This window comes from Platichthys flesus, chromosome 19, assembly GCF_949316205.1.
Source record: "Platichthys flesus chromosome 19, fPlaFle2.1, whole genome shotgun sequence".
Lineage (NCBI taxonomy): Eukaryota > Metazoa > Chordata > Actinopteri > Pleuronectiformes > Pleuronectidae > Platichthys > Platichthys flesus.
In genome coordinates, this window is record NC_084963.1 from 18,194,051 (window position 1) to 18,218,643 (window position 24,593).

At 42.4% G+C, this 24,593-nt stretch overlaps 1 protein-coding gene across 1 annotated transcript; it reads left to right on the forward strand.

The window, feature by feature from the left end:
* The first annotated feature begins 4,083 nt into the window (after positions 1-4,083).
* marveld2a (MARVEL domain containing 2a) lies at positions 4,084-24,593 on the forward strand. Its single transcript, XM_062413306.1, has 17 exons — positions 4,084-4,156; positions 6,380-6,469; positions 7,636-8,601; positions 9,947-10,167; positions 10,715-10,914; positions 11,085-11,256; positions 12,676-12,726; positions 13,422-13,539; positions 16,679-16,737; positions 17,241-17,329; positions 17,963-18,638; positions 18,729-18,896; positions 20,776-20,906; positions 22,352-22,537; positions 23,505-23,676; positions 23,788-23,829; positions 23,948-24,593. Exons 3-17 carry the CDS (start codon positions 7,653-7,655, stop codon positions 24,044-24,046), a joined length of 3,333 nt encoding a protein of 1,110 aa, XP_062269290.1. The 5' UTR covers positions 4,084-4,156; positions 6,380-6,469; positions 7,636-7,652; the 3' UTR covers positions 24,047-24,593.

Consider the following 24,593-nt stretch of genomic DNA (forward strand, 5'->3'; position numbering starts at 1 on the left):
GTTGGTTCTCAGAGAGTTTTCAGACATAAATTACGTACTGGTCTCTCCTCATGTCCTACCCCATTGACTGTGAACCCAAGAGCAAGACAGGCTTCATCGTACTTTCTTTTCAACTTGGTTTTTGAACACCATCTCTTGTTTGTCCCTGACCGGCTGATACACGTGAACGAGCTCTGATCTCACTATGTGTGCAGTGTTGCCATCTCCTCAGTAAGGAAAGTAGCAATTGGCTGTCCTAAAAGTCGCTAGATGTCGCTAAATTACGCCATCGCCTAATTTGAATAATGTAATGATCGCTATAGGACGTACGGAAAGTGAGAAAAAAACACCCTAAATATAACAATATTCTGGGATAATTATCTTGGAAATTCAGAGAAAATGGCAAAATAAATTATAAACAAAAGGGAATGCAATACGCTTCTGTTTTCTTCTGTTGATTCCTTTCTTTTTTTTTATCTTGCCATTGAAATAGGCCATCACTTCTCAAAGAATATCAAATTTAATCAAAAGGCTGCTATGTGGGGTGGAACTTCTAGCTCAAGGTCCAACCCTCCTCTCTTGACGTGCGCCACAGGATGATGTTTGACGCAAGATGATGTGCGCCGCAGGATGAAGTGCGCTGCAGGATGATATGCGGTGACGATGATATGCGCTGCAGGATGAAGTGCGCCCCAGGATGATGTGCGCCGCAGGATGATGTGCGCCGCACGATGATGTGTGCAGCAAGATGATGTCTGCCGCACAATGATGTGCGGTGCGCCCCAGGATGATGTGCGCTGCAGGATGATGTGCGCTGCCCCAGGATGATGTGCGCTGCAGGAGGATGTGCGCTGCCCCAGGATGATGTGCGCAGCAGGATGATGTGCGCCACAGGATGAAGCGTGCAGCAGGTAGATGTGCGCTGCAGGGTGATGTGGTGATGATGATATGCTCCGCAGGATGATGTGCGCCGCACGATGATGTACGGTGATGATGTGCGCCAGGATGAAGTGCAGTGCAGGACGATGTGCGCTGCAGGACTATGTGCGCCGATGTGCGCTGCAGGATGATGTCTGCCGCACAATGATGTGCGGTGCGCCACAGGATGATGTGCGCTGCACGATGATGTACGGTGATGAAGTGCGCAGCAGATGGAGTGCGCCACAGGATGAAGCGCGCAGCAGGATGATGTGCGCTGCAGGTGATGTAGTCATGATGATATGCGCAGCAGGATGATGTGCATCTCACGATGATGTACAGTGATGATGTGCGCCAGGATGATGTGCGCCACACGCTGATGTGAGCCGATGTGCGCCCCAGGATGATGTGCTCTGCAGGATGATGTGCGCAGCCCCAGGATGATATGCGCTGCAGGATGATGTGCGCTGCCCCGGGATGATGTGCGCCCCAGGATGATGTGCGCTGCAGGGTGATGTGATGATGATATGCACTGCAGGATGATGTGCGCAGCACGATGATGTACGGTGATGATGTGCGCCGCAGGACTATGTGAGCAGATGTGCGCCACAGGATGATGTGCTCTGCAGGATGATGTGCGCTGCCCCAGGATGATATGCGCTGCAGGATGATGTGCGCTGCCCCGGGATGATGTGCGCCCCAGGATGATGTGCGCTGCAGGGTGATGTGATGATGATATGCACTGCAGGATGATGTGCGCAGCACGATGATGTACGGTGATGATGTGCGCCGCAGGACTATGTGAGCAGATGTGCGCCACAGGATGATGTGCGCTGCACGATGATGTGTTCAGCAGGATGATGTCTGCTGCACAATGATGATAAGTGCGCCACAGGATGAAGTGCGCCGCAGGATGATGTACGGTGATGATGTGCGCCGCATGATGAAGTGCGCTGCAGGACAATGTGCGCAACAGGATGATGTTTGCCGCACAATGATGTGCGGTGCGCCATAGGATGAAGTGCGCAGCAGAACGATGTACGATGATGTGCGCCCCAGGATGATGTACGCTGCAGGATGTTATGCGCTGCAGGATGATGTGCGCAGCAGCATGATGTGCGCCACAGGATGAAGCGCGCAGCAGGATGATGTGCGCTGTAGGGTGATGTGGTGATGATGATATGCGCCGCAGGATGATGTACGGTGATGAAGTGAGCAGCAGGATGATGTGCGCTGCACGATGATGTACGGTGATGATGTGCGCCAGGATGAAGTGCGCTGCAGGATGATGTGTTCAGCAGGATGATGTCTGCCGCACAATGATGTGCGGTGCACCACAGGATGAAGTGCGCCGCAGAATGATGTGCGCCACACGATGATGTGCGCCGATGTGCACCCCAGGATGATGTGCGCTGCCCCAGGATGATGTGCGCTGCAGGATGATGTGCGCTGCCCCAGGATGATGTGCGCAGCAGGATGATGTGTGCCACAGGATGAAGCGTGCAGCAGGCAGATGTGCGCTGCAGGGTGATGTGGTGATGATGATATGCTCCGCAGGATGATGTGCGCCGCACGATGATGTACGGTGATGATGTGCGCCAGGATGAAGTGCAGTGCAGGACGATGTGCGCTGCAGGACTATGTGCGCCGATGTGCGCTGCAGGATGATGTCTGCCGCACAATGATGTGCGGTGCGCCACAGGATGATGTGCGCTGCACGATGATGTACGGTGATGAAGTGCGCAGCAGATGGAGTGCGCCACAGGATGAAGCGCGCAGCAGGATGATGTGCGCTGCAGGTGATGTAGTCATGATGATATGCGCAGCAGGATGATGTGCGCCTCACGATGATGTACAGTGATGATGTGCGCCAGGATGATGTGCGCCACACGCTGATGTGAGCCGATGTGCGCCCCAGGATGATGTGCTCTGCAGGATGATGTGCGCTGCCCCAGGATGATATGCGCTGCAGGATGATGTGCGCTGCCCCGGGATGATGTGCGCAGCAGGATGATGTGCGCCACAGGATGAAGCCCGCAAGAGGATAATGTCCGCTGCAGGGTGATGTGGTGATGATGGTGTGCCGCACGATGATGTGTGCCGCACTGTTAAGTGAGGCGGCATTGCTAACTCTACGTCCAGCCCTCCTTTATCTGGGCTTGGGACCAGCAAAATTCGCATCAAGCAGGGGCGCTGCAGTTGCAGATGGCGCCAATTTGCCAATTCCACAAACGTGACATGAGAAGGTGCCGCCCCGGGCGGCTGCCCGGTTCGCCTGAGCTCAATACCGCCACTGATTCCACACTTTGACTGGGGCAGTCTAACAGACTGAAAATTTGTAAATTATAATAAAAACAAATTTCCGATTGTCATGGCGGATGTCAATGGCTAAAGCAAAAACTATTACTATGGAGATTGCATGGCTCCTCTATTGCCACAGGTAGCATCATGTCAGTCAGTGTATGAGCTGAAACTGAGTGATTGGAAATATTCTAGTATTTTTTGATTGTATATTTTGTTGTGTGTGTGGTTGAGACACCTCAAAAAGCAACCGAGATCATTGTTGAATCAAAGTATTGCAGTGTAATGTCGGTGTAATACAGCATAATCAATCAATTCTTTATGATTTCAAATAGTGTACCGCACACACACACACACACACATTAGTTTCTTAAGATTTAATTCTTAAGAAACTATATCACTTGTTATTTAATTTGTTTCAAATAAGTAATAATAATAAGTATCAATTAACTATTAGTAATGAATCTGATTACTTAGCAATTAATTATTAATATTTAATGACTAATAAAAGAGTTTCAGTTTGTTTTATATCTCTATATGTATTTATGTATGATTAGTCTATCTGTCTGTCTGTCTGTCTGTCTGTCTGTCTGTCTGTCATATTACATATTAAGAGGTGTATAGATTTTACCTTCTGTATGGTTTTCCATATGATGAACAGAGACACATTCAGAAGTGCTGTTTCCTCTTCATACCATATACTATATATATATATATGTACAAAGACCCAATTTACACTGTTAAGAAAGAGTAGAGTAATATATCCCACATACAGTATAGATACACAAGTACATTATATCCAGTCTTCTTGTCTCAGGTAAACTGCGCCTGTGTCCGGGTGACGTCAGAGGGATGGGCAGGTCACGTGGTGTTGTGCGGAGGGGGGGGGGGGACCTGCGGTGTAACGTTACTGGAATGGGAACGAGGAAGACGAGGAGCAGGAGAAGAACAAGGCAAGGTAGGAGACCCGCACGCCGCCCGCACATCCCGGGTTAGACCAGCCGAGCCTTCAGCCCCACTTCCAGCCGCAGAGAAGTTTTCCGACTTTAACTGCGAGCGTTTAGTGTCTAGTTGTGTCCGGAGCGAACGAGTCTTCAGGAGACTTTGTTCCCCCCGAGGGAACTTTGGCTCCGCAGCCGCCGCCGTGACTCCACCGGTGGGAAACAACAGGAGAGGACATGTTAGGACGCTGCACACACACAGAGAGAGGGAACAGCAGCAGGTGGGTTCAGCAGATGGACAAGGTGGAGAGTGAACTTTCTCCGCTGCTGAGGCCCACGGCTGGAAGTCACTCACTTTACCGCTACACATGTTTATTTTGCTCATCGGCAGGTAGCTACCAACGCTGACTTCCCGTTTTAACCAACCCTCAGAACGAGGACTTCATTTGTATCGCGCACACTCCTCCTCTCATAGTCGAGCTCTTATTACATTACAGAGTTACAGAGAGAAACCCGACGGTGTATCTGTGGAAAAGATGGTGTGTTTAGAGAGAAGAGGGGGGAGAAGTAGATTAGAACTGATGTTTGTATTCAGATTGTTTTTAGAATGATAATAAGAGCTAGAGTAACACTCAGAAGTAAGTTTACACATTAAAGGAATTAGGTTTCGTGTGTTTATGCAAGCATGAATATTAAAACCATGTAAAAAATAAAAAAACATAGTATAAACACTAGATATGTGCAATATGAACGAGAGATAGTTACAATGTACAGCATCAAGTAGTACTGATGATGAAGCTGATACTTACTATTATTATTAGAACAAAAGATGAGTAGTAGTGGCAGAAGGATTAGAGCCACGTTAGTGCTGTCAAGGGCCCAAAACAGCCGCTGTGACATCTTACATGTACAAAGACCCAATTTACACTGTTAAGAAAGAGTAACAAGTAAGAATAATATCTTGGTTATCTAAAGATAGAAGGACTTCTATCAGGATATGGGAGTGGGGTCTTGTCCCACAGCCTTTATTCTAGTCAGTTTTTTATTCTTCATCCCTCGTCTCACTGGATATTGTCAGAGATGGATCAGACATTACAAAAATAATCTTTCTCACGTGTATTGAACAGAAGACAGAGGTGGGGGTGAGAACTTATGGCTAAAAATAATTCTCTATTGCTGTTATATATATGTATTTTTTGTGTTGCATTACTGGAAATCACTCAGCTTATTTTTTTTTACTAGTGTTTGTGAAGTCTTTCAGTTGCATTATGTTATTATGGATGTGAGATCAAGTGTTGAGCTAGATGTCTGTAATTCTTACAAGATTCAACTCAGTGTGGTGGATTGTGAGTTTACAGGTAGTTCAAATTTTTGTTTCAGTGGGAACAAAAGTGTGTGGAATTACCTGGTTGGTCAGATCACATGACCTGATCTGTGGGGCTCATCTAAACTTGTGTTGTGTGATGACTGCTGTGTCCTGTTTAAAATAACAAACATGGCGGTGTATCCCTGTAATAACTTGATAACAAGCCAACATTGAACTTGTCTGTTGTTTGTACTTGTGACTGCACATCGCTGTCTTGTCTTTGTGAGCTTAATAGGTTTGAGACGTGACTTTCAGTATTTGTTCCGCAGAGCTGACAAAATCGAAGGTGTGTGAGATGCACTGGTCCACAGGACGGCTCACATATTTAAATGTGAGGATTTGCTGCCTCTTCGGTTTTTATATTGTTAGCAATTAAATATATTTGGGTAGATTTTTTCCCTATTTTCTGACATTTCTGCAGAAGGTAGTTATTAATCTACTGAACATATAAATTAGTATTTACTGAAGGTTCTCCCTAGCCCTGTATTTGAGAATACAAATGTTCGATTGAGGGGCTCTGTGATAGCTTCTCTAGCCAGCTCACTAGCATTAACTCAACAGAATTGCCAAATGAGCCGATGTGAGAAAACAGCAACAGATCTGATGGAGGATTCACTGCGAGTTATTAACGTTTCTAACATGCAACATAAAAAATGAATCAAATATCTCAGAGAAAACGTGGTGACACACACATAAACCCATCAGCTGATTTAGTAAGTTGCGGTCGAGGTGAATCAGTTTTTTTTTTGTTCATTCTACAGACGTTATGTCAATGTAGGTCTGACATGTTTAACTCTGACAGAACAAGCAGTTGAACATCATCATGTTTAGAACATCCAGCCCTCACATCTAAAACCTTTTTTTGTCTTTACAGGTGATTCCTCAGCAAAATCTCTGTTCATACCAGGTTTGCATTCTGACCTGCGGGCCAATGTAAGTCGTGTTGAGTGACTGCGTGTGAAAGGTATTCAAGCACAGTTCATATCATTTTTTACCTCTCAAGATAAAATCCACTTTACGCAAATGGGATCTAAGGGTTGGTTGGATGTTGAGAATGTATTTTTGTGCTGTCTGCAACAAGCCCTGTTAAAGTTGTGTTGTCCTGGATACAATACGTGAGCAGCAGTTATCACACAACAGAGGGAATCAGATTCAGTCCGACCTGTTGCTTAATTAAGTTGCAGCAAAAAAATGCATTCTTAACTCAGCTTGCATGGAGGATGGTGGGATAACAACATTACTCGCTAGAGCTCTGGCTGAAGGGTTTTTTCTCTGGTGACCTCAAGTTCCGGGGGTTAGTTTTCTTTAGTTTGAATTCAGCAGGTGTGGCTTAAAATGATTTATCGAATTCAATTCTCCTGGACATAATATTTTTCAAATCTTTTGGCTTCTTCCTTTTTGTATTTCCTGTTTGCCTACTCTGTTCTCTCAGTGATTTGAATTGATGATAATATGAGCTAAGGCCAATAATCAGATGGTGGCCTGCCTGCTTTTCTTTTTCCTTTGGGATTGTAAATTGTATATATCTGTTTGTGAAGTCCACACTTCGAGAAATGTGGCTGCAACAAAAAGTTAGTTGATCTGCAAAAAAATCTCGGCCAGCTACTCTGATGATCCAGTCTTGGTTTCTGGTTTTTGACTTTTTATACCAAAACCCCCTAAATATTCTTTTCAACTTCTCAAGTTTGAAAATGTTTTATATTTCAGATGACAGAACATCCTTGAGCTTTTGCTGTTGGGCCAAACAAAACAAGAGATTTGAAGGCACACCGTGGCTCTGAAAATCAGTTTGTTTTTCAATTTTCATGGAGCAACTGGTTGTTCAAGGAAATAACTTCACTGCCCAACACGTCTTCAGATTGCTTCTTTTGAAAAGCCAACAGTTCAAAACCCAAATTCTTACATCTTAGAAGATGGAACAGCAATTGTTTCGCATATCTTCTGGATCAGGACTTAAACGGTTAACATATGTAAACATTTCCCAACATTTTTTAAGCGGATCAACTAAATTTATAATTTTTTTATTATAACAGCGAGTTGCAGCTGTTCTTTAATTATTGAATCTAGTAGATTGAAACTCACTTAAACAATACTGAATAAATGCATGTGTCTGCCCTTGTGCGTTCTCAGGGACCATCATTATCCTCATGTCCTATGGAGGAGGCTTTCAGGGACGACCTGAGCGAGTCCGCCAGGCGCCCCTCTATGACCAGGTACCACACGGCTCCTTACCCCGAGAAGACTCCTTCAATCTGCAGCCACTGAGAGGTCAGAGAGACCCTCATCTCGCTAAGAGCGCCGACCCCCTCCCGGCCCCACCTCTGCCAGAGCAGCCTCCTGTAGGGCTCGAGTTCGATCCCAGCGGCAGCGAGGACAACAGTCACCCAGACCTTGACCCAGCCATCGACATCAAGCCAGTCCACCGCTTCGTCCCAGACTCCTGGAAGAACTTCTTCAGAGGAAGCAACGTGGGCAGTGACAAGTGGTCCATGCCTGAATCCTCGGTTAACAATAACAATAGCACCACTGGGGGGCAGCGCTGCTCACCCCCTCAGTCCCCGTCTGTTCCTGGGTCATACAGGGATCCCTATGGGGGCTCAGGTAGCTACAACTCCAGAAAGGAGCTTCTGGAAGTACCGGATCCTCAGGAGTCTGTGTCAGGGCGCACCTACCGCACGGGTCTGACCTACAGCGAGCGAGTGGAGGAGTACCATCAGCGCTACGACTACATGAAGTCCTGGGCAGGACTGCTGAGGATTCTAGGCTGTATTGAGCTCCTGCTGGGAGCTGCTGTGTTTGCCTGTGTCTGTGCCTACATCCACAAAGACAATGAATGGTTCAACATGTATGGATACTCCTCTCCTGGGGGAGGATACGGAGGAGGTTACAACGGAGCCATCACAGGGGGGTCCTACTACTCAGGCCCCAAAACCCCTTTTGTGTTGGTGGTGGCAGGGCTGGCCTGGTTGATGACTGTGATTCTATTAGTGCTGGGGATGACCATGTACTACCGCACCATTCTGCTGGACTCCTCATGGTGGCCCGTGACTGAGTTTATCTTGAACCTGGCTCTGGCAGTGCTCTACATGGCAGCAGGTGGGTAACAGAGCTGTACACCCAAATCACACAAACATTTTCCTAGAGACGCAGCTAGCCATTACTTTTTAATAATGTGCTGATTATATGTATTATTTATTTAGTATATTATGTAAAATTGAGATTATATAAGAGACATCCTGAAATGTCTTGTGATGAATGACCAATATTCCAAAATCCAAAGATATTCAGTCGACTATAAATGTTTGCCTGTGTGGTTCTAAAATATCTTGAGAACCTTCATCTTGTCAGCTTCACACTTGTTATTTGTATTGTTTATGGCCTGTTGAATTTAGTGCGATTTGGATACACGATACTTTCAATAAATGATTTAAATAAAATTGAGTGAATGAGTTTCGCTCTCACTCGCCACAGCTTGTTAGTGACAGGTACACAGACGAGGGAAAGTTCTTGTGTGAAAGAGAACTAAAGTTCAATTTCCGGGTACGTGCACAACTTCAGCTGAATTATAAAGTCTGACTTACTGCATAGGCAATAACAACTTTATGGACGATTGCACGAGCGCGCACATAACAAATAGTGCTGTCCATAGCTATTCAATGCAGCAACAGAGCAAACACCTGGTTTGAGATCTCTTATGTTATTTTATGAAAAATTTGAATATGGCAGGCTGCCACAATGAAATTTGTGATCAAGAAGTAGATTTTTTCTAGAAAGACAATATTCATAATTTAATAAATGTGTTTTTTTTCATACGTTAATGCATTATGTGTCCATACATTTTCTCTGTGCTGTCTTATTAATACTTAAAGGTCCAGTGTGTAAGACCTAGGTAAAAAGGATCTAATGGCAGACATTTAATATAAAATAATCCTAGTGAAGTTTCCACTAGTGTGTTTCATCTAAATTGAAGCTTTATATTGAAATACTTTATGTTTACATTATGAGTGGGTCCTCTCTCTCTGATGCAGCAATGTTTTTCACATGTCCAGACTGAACAAACTAAACACCTTTTGAGTTTTTAGAACAACTGATTGTTTCCAGAGGTTCTCTTTCATGTTTGGTAGGGGAGGGTGAAGTGAGGTGAGGTGAGGTGAGGGGGATTCAGCTGCAACATAAAATTTCACCACTAGATGTCACTAAATTCTACAAACAGAACCTTTAAATAATTAGCTATATTTCAAGCACCACTGCTGGAAAATAACATATATATATAATTTTTCATTGCTGTTACCACCACATGCAAAATGACATAACCTCCATTTTATTAAGGTGGCATCATAAAAGTAAGAACAAATGTATCTTAGTTGAACGATCTTTGAAAGAGATTTTCTTTAACACTTAAACTGTTTCTTTTGTTTTTTCCCCTCTTTTTTTCACCCAGCCATTATCTATGTACGTGACACAACTCGTGGAGGGCTCTGCTCCTACCCAGTCTTCAACAATGGCATCAATGGTGCGTTCTGCAGAACAGAGGCTGGCCAGACTGCTGCCATCATCTTTCTGTTTGTCACAATGGTTATTTATCTGATTGGAGCCATCGTGTGTCTCAAGCTGTGGAGACATGAGGCTGCACGCAGGTACCGGGAGCTGAACGGCCTGGAGGTAAGGTCTCAGTCAGCTTTGTTTGTGTTTGGTTTGTTTTCAAGGTTTCGGTCTTGAGATCTTCTGCTTCTGCTTTACGGATTAGCTTTACGGATTAGCCCAATGCTATCTGTGACTTTGCATACTTAAAAAACAGGCTGTTGACTTAATAAACATAAAAAACTATATTTGCAGCTTATTCAATCATTGTGGCCAAATTCTTAGGCCAAACTTCATCATGCTAATTCTGATGTTTTCCCATGATGCCTAAAGCGCTGATGGAGTCCTAATGCAGACAATCATGTCCGCTGCTTAAAATGATGCAACTTGTTGGTTGGTTGGTTGAGTGTGAAGTTTACCCTTAACTCTTTGATCATAGACAACTTATTTGATATCAATCAATATTGATCTCCTCATCTCCGTGAAGTCAACTGAGCCAAGACAGTTAATGTTTATAATACTTTATGTATAATAATAGAATATTGGTGAAGCTATTCTTTAAACAGTAAATTATAATTGTAAGTTATGTATGGACCAGAAAATGTTTTTTTGTGTTTGTCCTGCACAGATGCTGCCCTCTGAGATGCGAGCTGCTCGCTCATTGGTCGCTCCAGGTCCAGCTCATGTACTCAAAACTCCCGAACAGGCCCAGGAGTCATCAGTCGTTCCCATCCAGGCTGCTCGAAAGGTTGGGCCGGCGCAGATTCTACAGGGCGCTATACCATCAGGACACATTCCAAAACCTGTTATTGTGCCTGACTATATTGCGTAAGTGATGCTGAAAAAAAGAAGCACACAGTAGGTCAGCAACTGAGGAATATTTTCATATTAAACGAGGCTGGTCCGTCAATGCTTTTCACAGTATGTAGTAGCCAGTAAGTATAATTTATGATCATGTGTATAAGAAAGACATGTGTTTCTGTGTCTCCCCCCTGCAGTAAGTACCCAACCGTACGGACAGACGAGGAGCGGGACCAGTACCGAGCTGTGTTCAATGACCAGTACGCCGAGTACAAAGAGCTCCACGCAGATGTGCAGGCCACCCAAAAGAAGTTTGATGAGATGGACGCCATGATGCGAGGCCTGCCCCAGAACCCAACCAGCCAGATGGTAACTGGTTTCACATTTCTTATCTGAAAAGAACCACCTCTTTTAATATCTCAGTAGCATCTTTTGCAAAGACTCCTTTCACTCTCTCTACGCGTGTCTACATCTGATTTATTGATCCGCCAGAATGTGATCTCGGTTTAGGTGTAGATGTAGTCCTGGGCTTTACACTTGTAATTCCCTAGAACAAAAACAATTTGTTTCAACTCCATTTCAATAACCATAATAATAATGTCTTCATAGCTTCATAGCTTTGAAAAGGATTGCCATGAAACTTTCTGTAGACGATGTGTCCTGATGACTTAAGTGATCTTGGGACTTTCCTCTGGTGCCACCAAGAGGTTGTGGTTGCGTTGAGTGTCACATCAAGGCTGCATGCTCGACTTAGCACAGTACAGGCTGCTTAGACATTTTATCCGACTTTTTTCAGAGCTGCAGTACGTCAGCAAGTCACATGACCTTAAACATGTGCATGAGCCAGGCATCTGCAGAATAGAACAGACCATTGCCCTGATTGGCTGAAGGCTTCACTGACATTCTAGGAAGTTCACTCTATTCTAGGAAGTTTAGATCTATTATTTCCTCTTTATTTCTTTCCAAAGAGGATGAGATGGATTTGATCTGAAGTTCAGGAGTTTGTCGTTGTCACATAAACCCCACCCGCTTCTTTTTTACAGCATTCTCAAGTCTTTGATTCTCAAGGAAACAGAAATGAATAGAAACTGGTCTCTCCCTAAAGCCGTTTTTAGACATGACGTATTCACAACAACATCAAATCCTCCGCATTATTTAGGCAAGAAGGGGACAGAGACAGGAAGTGATGTATTAACTCTACTGCAGACTTCACATGATCATGTTTAATGCACCCCGCCACCATTGTCGGCTGTTATCACCACAAACAATCTTGACATCAACGCGGCGTATTCACTGGGATATATCTGAAATACGGCTACTCTCAACCAGTGAGCTTCGACAAAAAGTAGAATGAGAAACTTTATAAGTGTGTTCACGTCCCGCCTCCTTTAATCAAAGTAGATCAGATCGTGGTTTTAATGCGTGTGCTCCAGACAGTCCTGTTCCACCAACTGCACAGATACTTTGATTGCCACACACTGAGCTGTGCTGTACTCTTGCCCTTTTGGTCTGATTGCGTGTGTCATCATAAACCACTGTTCGGTTTTTGTCGAGCACAAAACTGCACCCAGTCTTTTTGTCGTTCCAGTGCACCTCATTTCCCTATCCTATATTTTCCTGTTTGCACTTCCTGTCTCCTCTGTACTTCCCCTCCACCCTTAATTTCCTCCTCTGCTCCATCCAGAGGTGGCAGATTTTTACTTTTTTACTGGGTGATTGCTCTTAATTTTCATAAATGTTAAACATTTGTTTGACCTAGATGTAATAAAGTCTGTTCTCTTTTTGTAGGAGGTGGATCGTATTTCCAGGATCCTTCAGGAATACCGGAGGAAGAAAAATGTGAGACCATTTTCATGTCCATGTTTTGCACATACTGTCCTCAGCTGTGTGTGTTTCTGATGCCCATGTTTGGTTATATTATAGACTGATGTGCTGTTTTCCCACGTTCATTATTATTCCTTCAAACTTCGACAGCAGCAGATTAATCCTGTATCAGAATACATATCACCCCCTCAGAGCCGTAATACTGTAAAATAATCCTTTTTATCTATAGTATTTGTGTGCCCTTGCCATTCTTTTGAACACGGGGGCACAAGAATGATACATTAAACAAACATCCTATTCACACCAAAGGTAGTAAGTTAATAGTGGGTGTTCTGAATACTTTTCTGTCTTTTTCTAATCTGGATAAATCTTTCATTATAATCAAGATAAAAGTGCATTTAATTTAGTTGCCTGTCAGTGGTTTGTCTGACAGAAGTATCTAAATTGATTGAATTTTTCCAGTTTTAGGTCATATTTATATGATTAACACTTTAGATTTTGGTTTAAATATATGTTTGGATTTGAATCGTTGGAGCTCTAACCCTGAAGTTATCGAAGCAAACTCAACAAAGTTCATTGGTTGAATATCGCCAGGGTTATCCCTATTGTATTGTGGAAGTCACATAAGTAACTTCTCCTAAACAGTGGAAATGAAATGAAAGCTGAATTCGATTTTAATTCCTGTGTGTGTTTCTGCTCCATCATCCCAGGACCCAACGTTCCTGGAGAAGAAGGAGCGTTGCGAATACCTGAAGAGCAAACTGTCTCACATCAAGCAGAAGATCCAAGAATACGATAAAGTCATGGAGTGGAACGACCGATACGACTAGAACTCTGAGGCGTCTCTACAAGAGAACACCACCGAGCACAAACAGAACCTCCCTTGACGGTTAAGCAGATACCGGTGGTGAAACCCAGTCATGAACCCAGGAGCACCAGTGGGATTGCACCCTCCTTTGTGTTTTCAAATCTTTATAGCAGCTGTCCCTGAGAAACGTTTATCAATAGCTTTTGTGTCTGAGTTTATTAAGGCCCACGTGTAGAACACATGTCATTTTACGCTAAAAGGGATAGTTCTGCATGTTGGGAAGAGGTTTAATGAGACAACTTGACCTTACACAAAGACCACATGCTCAAAACTAACAAGTTATATCTTGTTATTGTGCAAAAATGACAATTTGCTGTTTTACAGAAAGTTAAGTGCAGGATTATTTTCTTGGAAGTAAATCAGTCTTGCACAAGATCCTCTGTAAAACACCGACCTGTCATATTTACAACTTAAGTGATTTGAACTAACAAGTTATAGTGTGACGGTGAGCTTTAGATGTGCCTGTATGCATTTCTTGTTATAGCTGGACAGAGGCTAGCTGTACACCCTGGTTTCCAGTCTCTATGCTAAGTTAGCATTTAAATGAAGCAGTCCCCTGGCTGAAGCTTTATAAATAATAGACTGATACGAGAGTGGGATTGATCTACCAATGCTCCGCCTGAAGCAAATAGACATACAGTATTTCCCAACATGTAAAATTATGCCTTTAAACTGGGCTTGTGTGTGTGTGTGTGTGTGTGTGTGTGTGTGTGTGTGTGTGTGTGTGTGTGTGTGTGTGTGTGTGTGTGTGTGTGTGTGTGTGTGTGTGTGTGTGTGTGTGTGTGTGTGTGTGTGTGTGTGTGTGTGTGTGTGTGTGTGTGTGTGTGAGATACTGTGACTATAATTGTATCAAATGCTAACCACTTAATATGTGAATGTTTGTACTTAGTGGGAAATGCTAGAGGAGGCAGAAGAAGAAAAAATATATAACATTTCCTGCATTATTGCTGTCCAGGTTTACTTCCTCTGCACTTCTGTTATCCTCTGTGTCAGTCTGTCCATATTGATTTCACAACTTCCCAGCCTGAAATGAAAAACCACTGCTTGTCTGGACAAATCCCTTGTTGTTTTCTTAAACTGCTGTGATGATAGTTAGGGTTGTTTGAACTGCACACTCTTTTAAATTTTTTATATGCAACTGACGAATGTCGTGGGAAATGTGTATGTCCAAAAGCGTGTCTTTGTCCTTCCATTTCATAGATTAAACATTTTGTAGTTTATTTTTACTTAAAAATCCAGAGTGCATTAATACTGTGTCTCCCTCCATTTGTCCCCCTGATGCCACTGTACACGCTGAACCTCTTGAGTGAATGGAAATGCTGTTGAAACAAACCAATTTGTTATATGTTTGCAAGTGTAACTGTAAATATTTTTGCTGTAAATGTCCATATTCTTTCATAATTTAAAGGCTTGGTGCTTCCTGTCCTCAGAATACACTTGAGTCTGTGGTCTTTGACTTTTTCATACCATTTGTCTTTTTTACTGTAAATAATAGGTGCTATGTTAAGCAAAGTAAAGATGAAAGGAGTTGATTCATTTGTATTGTTTGACAACATTTTTTTTATTAGAAATAACTTTGGATAATCTTATATTTCCAAGCAAAAATACTGGAAAATGATTTGTTAGCCTCCCAAATGTTAGTTTGCTGCTGTTATTTGTCTCAGTCTGATTATCTTTGAGTTTGTGACAAACAAGCAAAGTTGGCATTTTTCACTGCTAATATTTGTATTAATCAAGAAAATAAGTCTGATTAATTGGTGAAGAAAATATTCATGAGTTGTGGCTCTAAACTGAACAATTAGCCAAGATACAAATAATAACATATTACCTCAAATGACCTTAGAAGGGATTGATAAGATATGTGGGTGAGCTGCTTCCTTCCATGAGTAAGTTACATTATTTTGTTCATTTGTGTAGACTGGAAACAGACATCAATGTAGTCAATGTTATCTGACTAAACACAAAAGTAACTGAATATTTCGAAAAATAAAAAAGGGGGGTTTATTGTAATTTTATTGGGATTTATTTAATTTGTTTGTGTTGATTTTCTTTATTTATAGTTCAAACAAAAAGGGGTCATGTTTGAATGGTAAACAAACTGCCCCTCAATATCAGATCATCAGAATTAGTGCCTCCCTTTGAAAAGTGATTTAAAAATCCCCTGTTTATATATACTGGCATTTTTACAGTTTTTAGTTTTGATAGTTTTATGTTAATTTTATTGCTGCTATTTTATCTGTTTTGTTTAATTGAACTGCTGAGTATGATCTGGCTTCTCTATGATTTGCACATTTTATTTTGTGAAGCACCTTGTTCCTCTGGTTTTGAAAGGTGCTAAGCTAAGTTGATTATTCTTTTTTATTATCGTCATAAGCACTTTAATATTTATCTAATTTTACTTAATTTTTTTATTTATTTAATCTAGGGATCGGTGTTAAAAGCTTAAAAAATATATATATATATTCTGTAAACTCCTACTTGATAATACTACTAAGAATATTCAAAACAAATATTCTTTATTGTCCACAAGGGGAAGTTTTGCTTGGGCCAAAGTGATACAGCAGCTGCACAACAGTACATTTTGTAACAAACAAAAAGAAAAACTGTTCACACGAACATATCGTATAAAACCCAGAATAATAATGCAGAATTAAAGTGAGTTGAATGTTGCACCTGGACCAAAAACCCTTTAAATGATGGAACATTAGAAGGAGATAACGCATTAATGATTAAAAACAAGAACTGGCTTTTACACCAGAGTGTAAAATGTGCCGGACAAATTCCAAAACGCTCATTGAGATACATGGCTGAAGCGAGATGTTTCCTGTTGGGATGACTGAGAGCTGGAGGCGGTTGGTCTCACACCTTTGTCTCAGTCTATATCAGGATTGGATCAGCTGTTAACCAGGACTGAATGACTGATTCTTCACATTAACAAAAAATAAAATGTCCATGTCCTTCCGTAGTAGCAGGTGTTTTGGACGAAGCCTGACTCAGGTACTTCCTGTCAGGGGATCCTCCGGTAAGGTGACACCAAAGACTGTATATGGGTGACACCTGTGCGGCGCGGGGGGGGGGGGGTGATCTGGGTGTGACTGTTTTCGTTCGCTGCTGCAGTTTCAGTCGACACAGCCCAGGTGAGACGCACCGAGCAACAGGTAAGTGACGAGCTCGAGCGTCTTTTACTTCACTTTAAAATAAATCTCCGTGAACCAGTCTCCTGTGGCTGAACCCGAGCGAACCCAGGTGTGTTGTTGGATACTGATTATAGATCAGTGATCTGCAGCGTGAACAGCGTCTCAGCGCCAACCCGCTGCAGGTGGCCGTACTCACGGGAACATGTAGTTTCGTTGTCTTGACTCCTAAAAAAGCAAGAAGTAAAGTGGTGTTTCACTTCCATGTTTGCTGCCAGGTGTGGTAGTGCGCTTTATCCTTTAATTTCGCTCATTCTGCTATTCTTTTTTTCTAATTTCGACAAAAAGTTTTGATTCGATTTCAAACGCATCTTTGTTTCGAGCTTCTTCAAGGTGAGACTGTGTTGCCGTATCTTGGTTTGATGTCTTCAGGGGATTGCGACTATTTCCTAAATGTGTACAGACCAATCTAGAGAATTGTTATTTGACATAAAAGTACATTTCTAATAACAGAACTCTTTTTGCAGATTCTTTTAACAGGGCAGCACCCAGTAGATCCAGCAGCAATGTCCTCGGGGCCCCATGGGAGTCCCCCTCCCTACGAGGAAGATGGATAGTAAGTCTTCTGTTGTTGATCAGTGGATTTGCTATGTTTTTCAATGAGCCAATGACCGACTGCGTGTGAACAGCCTGGGTATGGAAGCAAAGAAAAAGCCACGATTGTTACAACTTTTTGACGAATTCGCTGACACAATGTGATCTGATCCATCCAGAGTCTGATTATTACATTAAGACATAATTGATGGCCTGGCTGTTCAAGAAGAACGTTTTTCCTTCTTGAATTTTTGCGCCCTCAAAAATGTTCAGCAACTTAAAAATCATGCTTTTGAAATTATCTCCTAGAAAGGCAGAGTTTAGTTTGTCCACTCTGAGCCTCTGTAGAGACATGGTGGAAGAGGCCCGCTCTTGAAGTAGATATATAGACTCATTGTACAGTAATGAAAGCGATTCTTAGTTTTAGGTAATTATACACAAATGAAAACATCATTATGAAATGTATACTCCTTTTCGGTATATAAATAAGTCCTACACACTGGACCTTTTAATTGATATAGAGTAAGTAGTGTGTTGTGTAGTATTCCAACATTGTTTATTTGTTTGCTTTTCTTTGCTTCACTCCAGCTGATGTAATTCATTAACCACCACACTCCTATATTGACTTTAATGTTGTTTTTTTCTGAATTGACAGCACCGCCGCTCCGCAGACGGCCTACTCTTACTATCCAGATGATGAGTTCCAGCATTTCTACCGCTGGACGTCTCCACCAGGCATCCTCAAAATCATGGGCATCATAGTCATCGTGATGTGCGTCGGCATATTTGCTTGTGTAGCCTCCACTCTGGCTTGGGACAGCCAGGGAGCCATGGGTGGCTTCGGGGGTATAGGGGGAGGTTATGGCGGCGGCGGTTATGGCGGCGGCGGTTATGGCGGCGGTGGATTTGGTGGTGGCGGTTATGGTGGCTCCTATGGAGGTGGCGGCTATGGAGCTGGAAACAACTATGGCTACGGTAGCCTGGGAGGGAACTACAATGACCCCCGAGCAGGCAAAGGGTTTATCATTGCCATGGCAGCCATCACCTTCATCGCCTGCCTGGCCATCTTCATCATCATTGTGTCCCATCAAAGCCTATCAGAGAGCAGGAAGTTCTACCTAGCAGTGATGATCATATGTGCCATCCTAGCACTGCTAATGCTAATTGCGGCCATAGTTTACTTGGTGGCAGTGAACCCCACGGCGCAGTCCTCTGGGTCCATCCAGTCTATGCAGATTGCTGGCCTGTGTGCTCAGTACCAACAACCACAGACTGCAGGAGTGTTCGTCAACCAGTACCTCTACCACTACTGTGTGGTGGAGCCACAAGAGGTGACAAAAACCCATTTGACTTCCTCCTCTCAGGCCTGTAGCTGCACCTGAGCATTTGCTTCTAACCCGGAGTGTGACTTCTCGTTTCAGGCCATCGCCGTGGTGTTTGGCTTCCTGGTCGCCGTCGCTCTGATCATCATGCTCGTCTTTGCTCTGAAGACTCGCCAGAAAATCACAAATTTTGGCAAGAGCAACATTCTGTGGAAGAAAGTGAAGATCATTGATGAGATGGCGCCACCTCAGGATGTGGAGGCATGGGTGTGTGACCTTAATGTTTAACCTCAAGAAAATCTATTAATTTTAGCTTTTAAGTTATATTATTTCAAACAGAATGTTTAAGGGTTTTGGACTGTTGAAACAAAACAAGATTATTTATGACTGCACCTCGAATTGTGTCTTACGATTTTAAGCAATTTTAAAGACAATTTTATAAGATTGATACATTTTGTGATGGGTTAATCTGCAGATTTTTTTATTGACCATTTGACTAAGAACTGTCATCCTGACATCCCCTTAAGTCCAATGCATTAGCTTGTATCCTGACCAGAGTCCAAAGCCCAAAGATATTCAGGTTATAATGATGTTAAAAAGATCGCTACTTCTCGTGTCCGTGACGTATGATTTTTGATAGAAAGTCTGAGGTGTTTCAACTTTCAATTTAAAATCTTGTGTTTGAGATTTAGACTGAAAAAAAGAAGTATTAAATGAAATCCTAACAATTATGAAGCTAATACTCAGGCATATTTGACATCTCTGCTTCATAATTGAATCAAACCTTTTACAGAGCTGCGACAATTATTCAGTTGAGTAATTAGAAGCTTGTCAACAACAATTCTTATAATTGATAATAGGCAAAAATGCCAAAGATGGATTGAGTTTACTAAAATATGACGGGGAACTCAGCGTCTTTGGGTTTAAGACTGATAAACAAAAAAAAACATTTGAAGATGTCATTTCAGAGAGAAAAAATATGTATTGGTTTAAAAGAAAAAACAATAATGACGACTAACAGTTCAGTTATTCTCAAAATAGCTGCCATTTGATGTATTGCTATCAGATTTATCAAGGGAGGTCATATCTAAAGAAGCTGTCTTTGCTGGTCCTAATTGCTTGTTTCATGTGAGTGACTGTTTGTGTTTGGGTTAGGTTTCAAGTTGTACAACCTGTTTGTCAACGGGGGAAGGGGAACTATTTAGCAGCAAGCTCCTACTTTATAGCCCGCTTGGTTTCAGGGTGTGGCGTCTGCACGACGAGCAGTTTCAATCTTATGTCACCCTGTCATAAAGCAGGAAGAGCTGGAGCAATAACACCCTGCACCTAATAATGTCGCAATATTCGAGCATTTTATAATCCGAATGCAATTTTGTTTCATGAGTCATGGTTTCTGAAGCTATTCACATAAGTGCTTTGCAACAACTCTCACATTTAACCCAGTAAGTAGTGATGAGCAGGTGAGTCACTCTGTAAAAAGGTGGATTTCGTGATGAAATTCAGCTCAGCCATGTCCTCAGAGCAGTGAAGAGGAAGAGCAGGTCCGACTGGTCCTCTGCGCCTCAAAGCCCACCAGCCAGCAGTCACCCAGCGCCACAGCGGCAACATGACACTGGGAACGGGCTGCGTTGACTTCCGTGTGGCTTGTGGGAACAGGTCTGAAAGTGCTGAGGCTACACGTTTGTAGACATGCATGTAGCTGCCGGGTGCTACACCCACACAGTTGTTTTGGAGGCGTACAGCAGGGTGTAGCTCTGTGTGTGTGTCCATTATTTTTCAGAGGACAAGTCCATGCAGGCAGATCATACCAGACATGGTTGAGGGGAAGCATGTTTGTTCCAGGCAGCCACTTGTCAAATGGTCATTACTGTTCACACGTGTTCACTGTCACTGAAGCAGCTGTGTGAGGATCAAGATTGTTTTCATTGTTACTCATACAGTCAACAACAAGAATTACTCGCATTTTTGATTTTTTTGATCGTCCCAAATTGTCCGTTTGTGACTTTAAAACATGTCAAGTAATAAATCGACTAATCCTTGCATCCTTACTTTTTACCACTATCGGAATATGATATAGATATTTGTTTTCTTCATTATATAAATTCTGTCTATGTTGTTTATGCATGTCCGGTTTATTCTTCTGCAGGTGAACAATGTGTCCGTTCCCCCTGAAGAGCTCCCGATGGCAGATTACCCTGAGAAGCTGAGAGGCTCCAGGAGCCACCTGGATGACGAGAGCACCAACTACGACAAACCTCCCTACAGCTACTCGCCACAGTGAGTACACAGACAGAGAGTGTGCACCTCAACAGGGGCATGTCTGAGGATGCACTGTGTTCAGAACAAGAAACTTGCTGGAGCTTGTCCATATGTTAAAATGTGGATCAGGCTTTATTCTCGTTTTTTTTCTTTTCACTTTTCGTGCAGGGAAATTTTCAAAATATATTAAATTGAACCTAGAGCTGTGCCACAAATCCATAGGAAGCACACACATCAGTTTAAGCCGTTAAACCATAAAACTACCATTGTTGGTGTGTAAATTAAACTGCAACTTGTGTTTGGATGTATATATGTATATCTACAAGTTATTTAAACCGATTACTTTCATGCATTGAGAAAGCAAAGTGTGAAAGTATCTGCTGATACTCAGGATTTTCTTTCCTGGAGTGAACACGCTGACACTCATGTGTGATGTTGCTCTGTGACATGCTGCAGAAACCTGGTTCAGTAGAAAGAGCCTCCCCGTTAATCTGAGGCAGAGCTGCATCTAATGATTATTTTGGATTAATCTCACAATTTGGTCCGTGCAACATTAGAACATATAGAAAATTACAATGGGTTCAGAATATCAGTCAATCAACTAATGGTTTCAGCTGTCATCGAAACAAGGTGTTTGAAATGCCTCACATCTCGCTGTAACACCGAAACTATGTGAAACATGTTTGTGCTGAAGAGGAAACAAGAGAGCGGTGCAGTCATGAAGGAAACAGGACGTCACTGTTGACCTGTTTATTAGATCAACAATTCCTGCCCCATGGTCAGTCAGCTGCCCTTTGCTTCATCCTACGGGAAAGAGACTGGAAGGTAGTGAAGTTTGACACTACGTTTTACCTTCACGCTCTAGTACTCCCCTATGATCGGATCACTGGACACAGACACCAGGTCTGACCAAAGCCAAATAACAACACTTGCGTCTTGAATAATCTGAAGAATCAACAGTTTTCTTCTGCTGAGAACCTGTGGGTTTTACAATGTTAAAAAAAAAAAACATTGTTTTTCTTCTAAATTAAAAAAAACAGATTATCCAATTAGCTGCTCAATTTTGTACCACTTATGTTAGATTCCTTTGATGTTGTGTATATGCAAGTCTCAACTGGGCGTCTGAAATTTTTGATTTGTCACTGGCTACAAGGCTGTCTGTGTCATCATACGTTTGGGTCCTTGTGAGTCGTGTTTGTTTGCTCCATGTTCAGGTTTACTGCTCCTTCTGCCTGGAATGAACTTCAGAAGGATTTAAAACGCGAATGAGAAAAAGCTATGAAATTAAAAGGATGATAGTTTGCAGATGACAGGAGTCTATCATCTTTCTAATTATTATTTACTTCAGCATAGTTATTTAACTCAGTGGTTCCATGTTAATGTGACTCAACGGGACCATACCTGATTTAATTAAGGAACCTGCAAGTTGAATAGAAAATACTGTGATTGTGTTTGTCCTGCAGGCCTCTTGTGGAAAACCATGCGCTGTTGCAGAACGGCGCTCCCTACAGCAGTAGCTCGGAGGTGGCCAGCTCTGCCGGACGGCAGAAGAAGAGGCGTGCAGCTCGCCCTCGCCGCGCCGATGGACAGGACTATGAAACCGACTATAACTCCTCAGGAGACGAGCTGGACGACAATGACTTTGACAGGTAAGAGGATATGAAAGGTTAAAATCTCAGGTCCTGATATGGAGCCGTATTCAGATCTTTTATTTCGAGGTTAACTCTGGGAAACAAACCAACTTATCAGGCAGCGGTAGACCTGCAGTCTGGTGTTGAGCAGTTTTAACAAAAATGATGTAACTCTTTAACATAGCTGGCTCTGTAGGACCCCAAGCTGTATTGTTATCAGACATTTATAAATGATAAATTAGTTGTAAAAAGCACAGACACGTTTTATTACAATGCTGAAGTTTTTTTGTGGCTGCCAATTGACCAATTGGACACGTGTCAATTACATTCAAAGATGTGGGGAAATAAGTCTCTGGTTTCCCTTTAAAAAAATATAATACCAATGTGTGAAAATACACTAATACAAGTCCTGTGTCCCTGTGTAATCTGCATTTTAATGATGCCTTTGCAAAGAACAGCTGATTTCAAATATTTTATATGATGATCATTTTGCATTGCAAAATAACAGATTCATTATTCAGCCTTTACTGCAAATTGCATTTGGATCGATTTAACTCACAGAACAAAACTTGTTTTTAGAAATTTGTGTGAGAATTTGCTATCAGAAAATATGACTTTAGGACTCAATACATGACAAAGATTCCCTTGTAAGATATTTTTGCACAATTCAAAAATGTTCTCGGAGTACATGTAGTGAAGTAAAAAGTACTATTTTAACGCTGAAGTCACCAGGAGTTGTACTTAACTGAGTGAATTATCTAAAACCTCGTCAAGCTGAAGTAACAAGTAACACTAAACGTGAAATAAAAAATTCAAGTACAAGTAATTCACAATTTTATTTAGTTTCTTTCCACCACTGCCAACTCCAAGCATGGTCTTCATTAATTGCTTTGACATATTGTTTTTCCTTTGGCAATTTCTTTTCCTTTTTCATCCCTTCACCCCCCCCCCCCCCCCCTCTCTTTCCACTTGTTCTCTGCTTCAGTGAAGTTTCTCCGATAACAAACGAGAAGGAGCGCAACGACTGCAAGCGTGAATTCGACCGCGAACACCAGGAGTACAAGGACCTGCAGTCGGAGCTAGACATCATCAACAAGAATCTGTCCGAGGTGGACAGAGAGCTGGACGAGCTGGAGGAGGGGAGCCCACAGTACCTGGTGAGAGCTTTAAGGAAGCAAGCTGTCCCAGTTTAAAGCTTGTGTATATATGTATCTGAACAAGAGTAATTTGTGTCATTTTTCATTGTCTTGTCATTTGCACTCTAACAGGATGCCTTGGATGAGTACAACAGGATAAAGAGCATCAAAAAGGTACATTTGGTCTAACATGGCAGTGTCATCACAAGACAGTCTAATACATAACTAATACTCTTATTGTAGTTATTCGTTTTTTCTAACGCACTCCTCTAACCCCCCCCCCCCCCCCCAGTCTGCAGATTATCAGGTGAAGAAGCGTAGGTGTAAATATCTGAAGTCCAAACTGAACCACCTCAAGAAGATGGTCAGTGATTATGACCGCAGGGCCTGAACAAAATCTGTGGGGACTACCCTCCCCTCTGAGACGTGACCGATTGGAGAGTTTTGGGACAGTAGCAGACTGCAGAGGATGGAGCTACTGTATCAAACGTGGAAACTTCTTAAGTGTGTTTGAGCTGATGCTGTTGAAACTCTGCAAAGGTTGTTTTAACTTTGGAAGGACAGAGCCTTATTCCTTTCTGGTATTATGTCGCTGTTTGTATTATGATCATCTCATGACATAGGCACTGTTTTATGTATTTATTTTACTCATTGTGATCTAAACATAGGAGTCTAGTTGAGGAGTGATATATGCAGATCCCTGTCTGATTTTTTTATGAGCTCTTTATTTTTAACTCCCTCATTTTTTATCGGCAACATAAAGATGTAAATATTTGGGAAACACCTGTGTTTTTAATGTTTTTAGCCGTTTATGGAATTAAGTTCACATGTGTTCAATGCGTTTCAGACACATGATGATATTGCAGGTTTGATGCATACTGATGTACTTGGACAATCATTTGTGATGTTTTTTACTAGAATAAATTCATTTAACAAAC

What these genes read in the sequence shown, in the direction of transcription:
- marveld2a (XM_062413306.1), top strand. Translation starts at nt 7,653, where the DNA reads ATGTCCTATGGAGGAGGCTTTCAGGGACGACCTGAGCGAGTCCGCCAG. An exon ending in AGTGCTCTACATGGCAGCAG is followed by an intron (nt 8,602 to 9,946) that starts GTGGGTAACAGA and finishes TTTTTCACCCAG; the next exon opens with CCATTATCTATGTACGTGAC. An exon ending in CCCTACGAGGAAGATGGATA is followed by an intron (nt 17,330 to 17,962) that starts GTAAGTCTTCTG and finishes CTGAATTGACAG; the next exon opens with CACCGCCGCTCCGCAGACGG.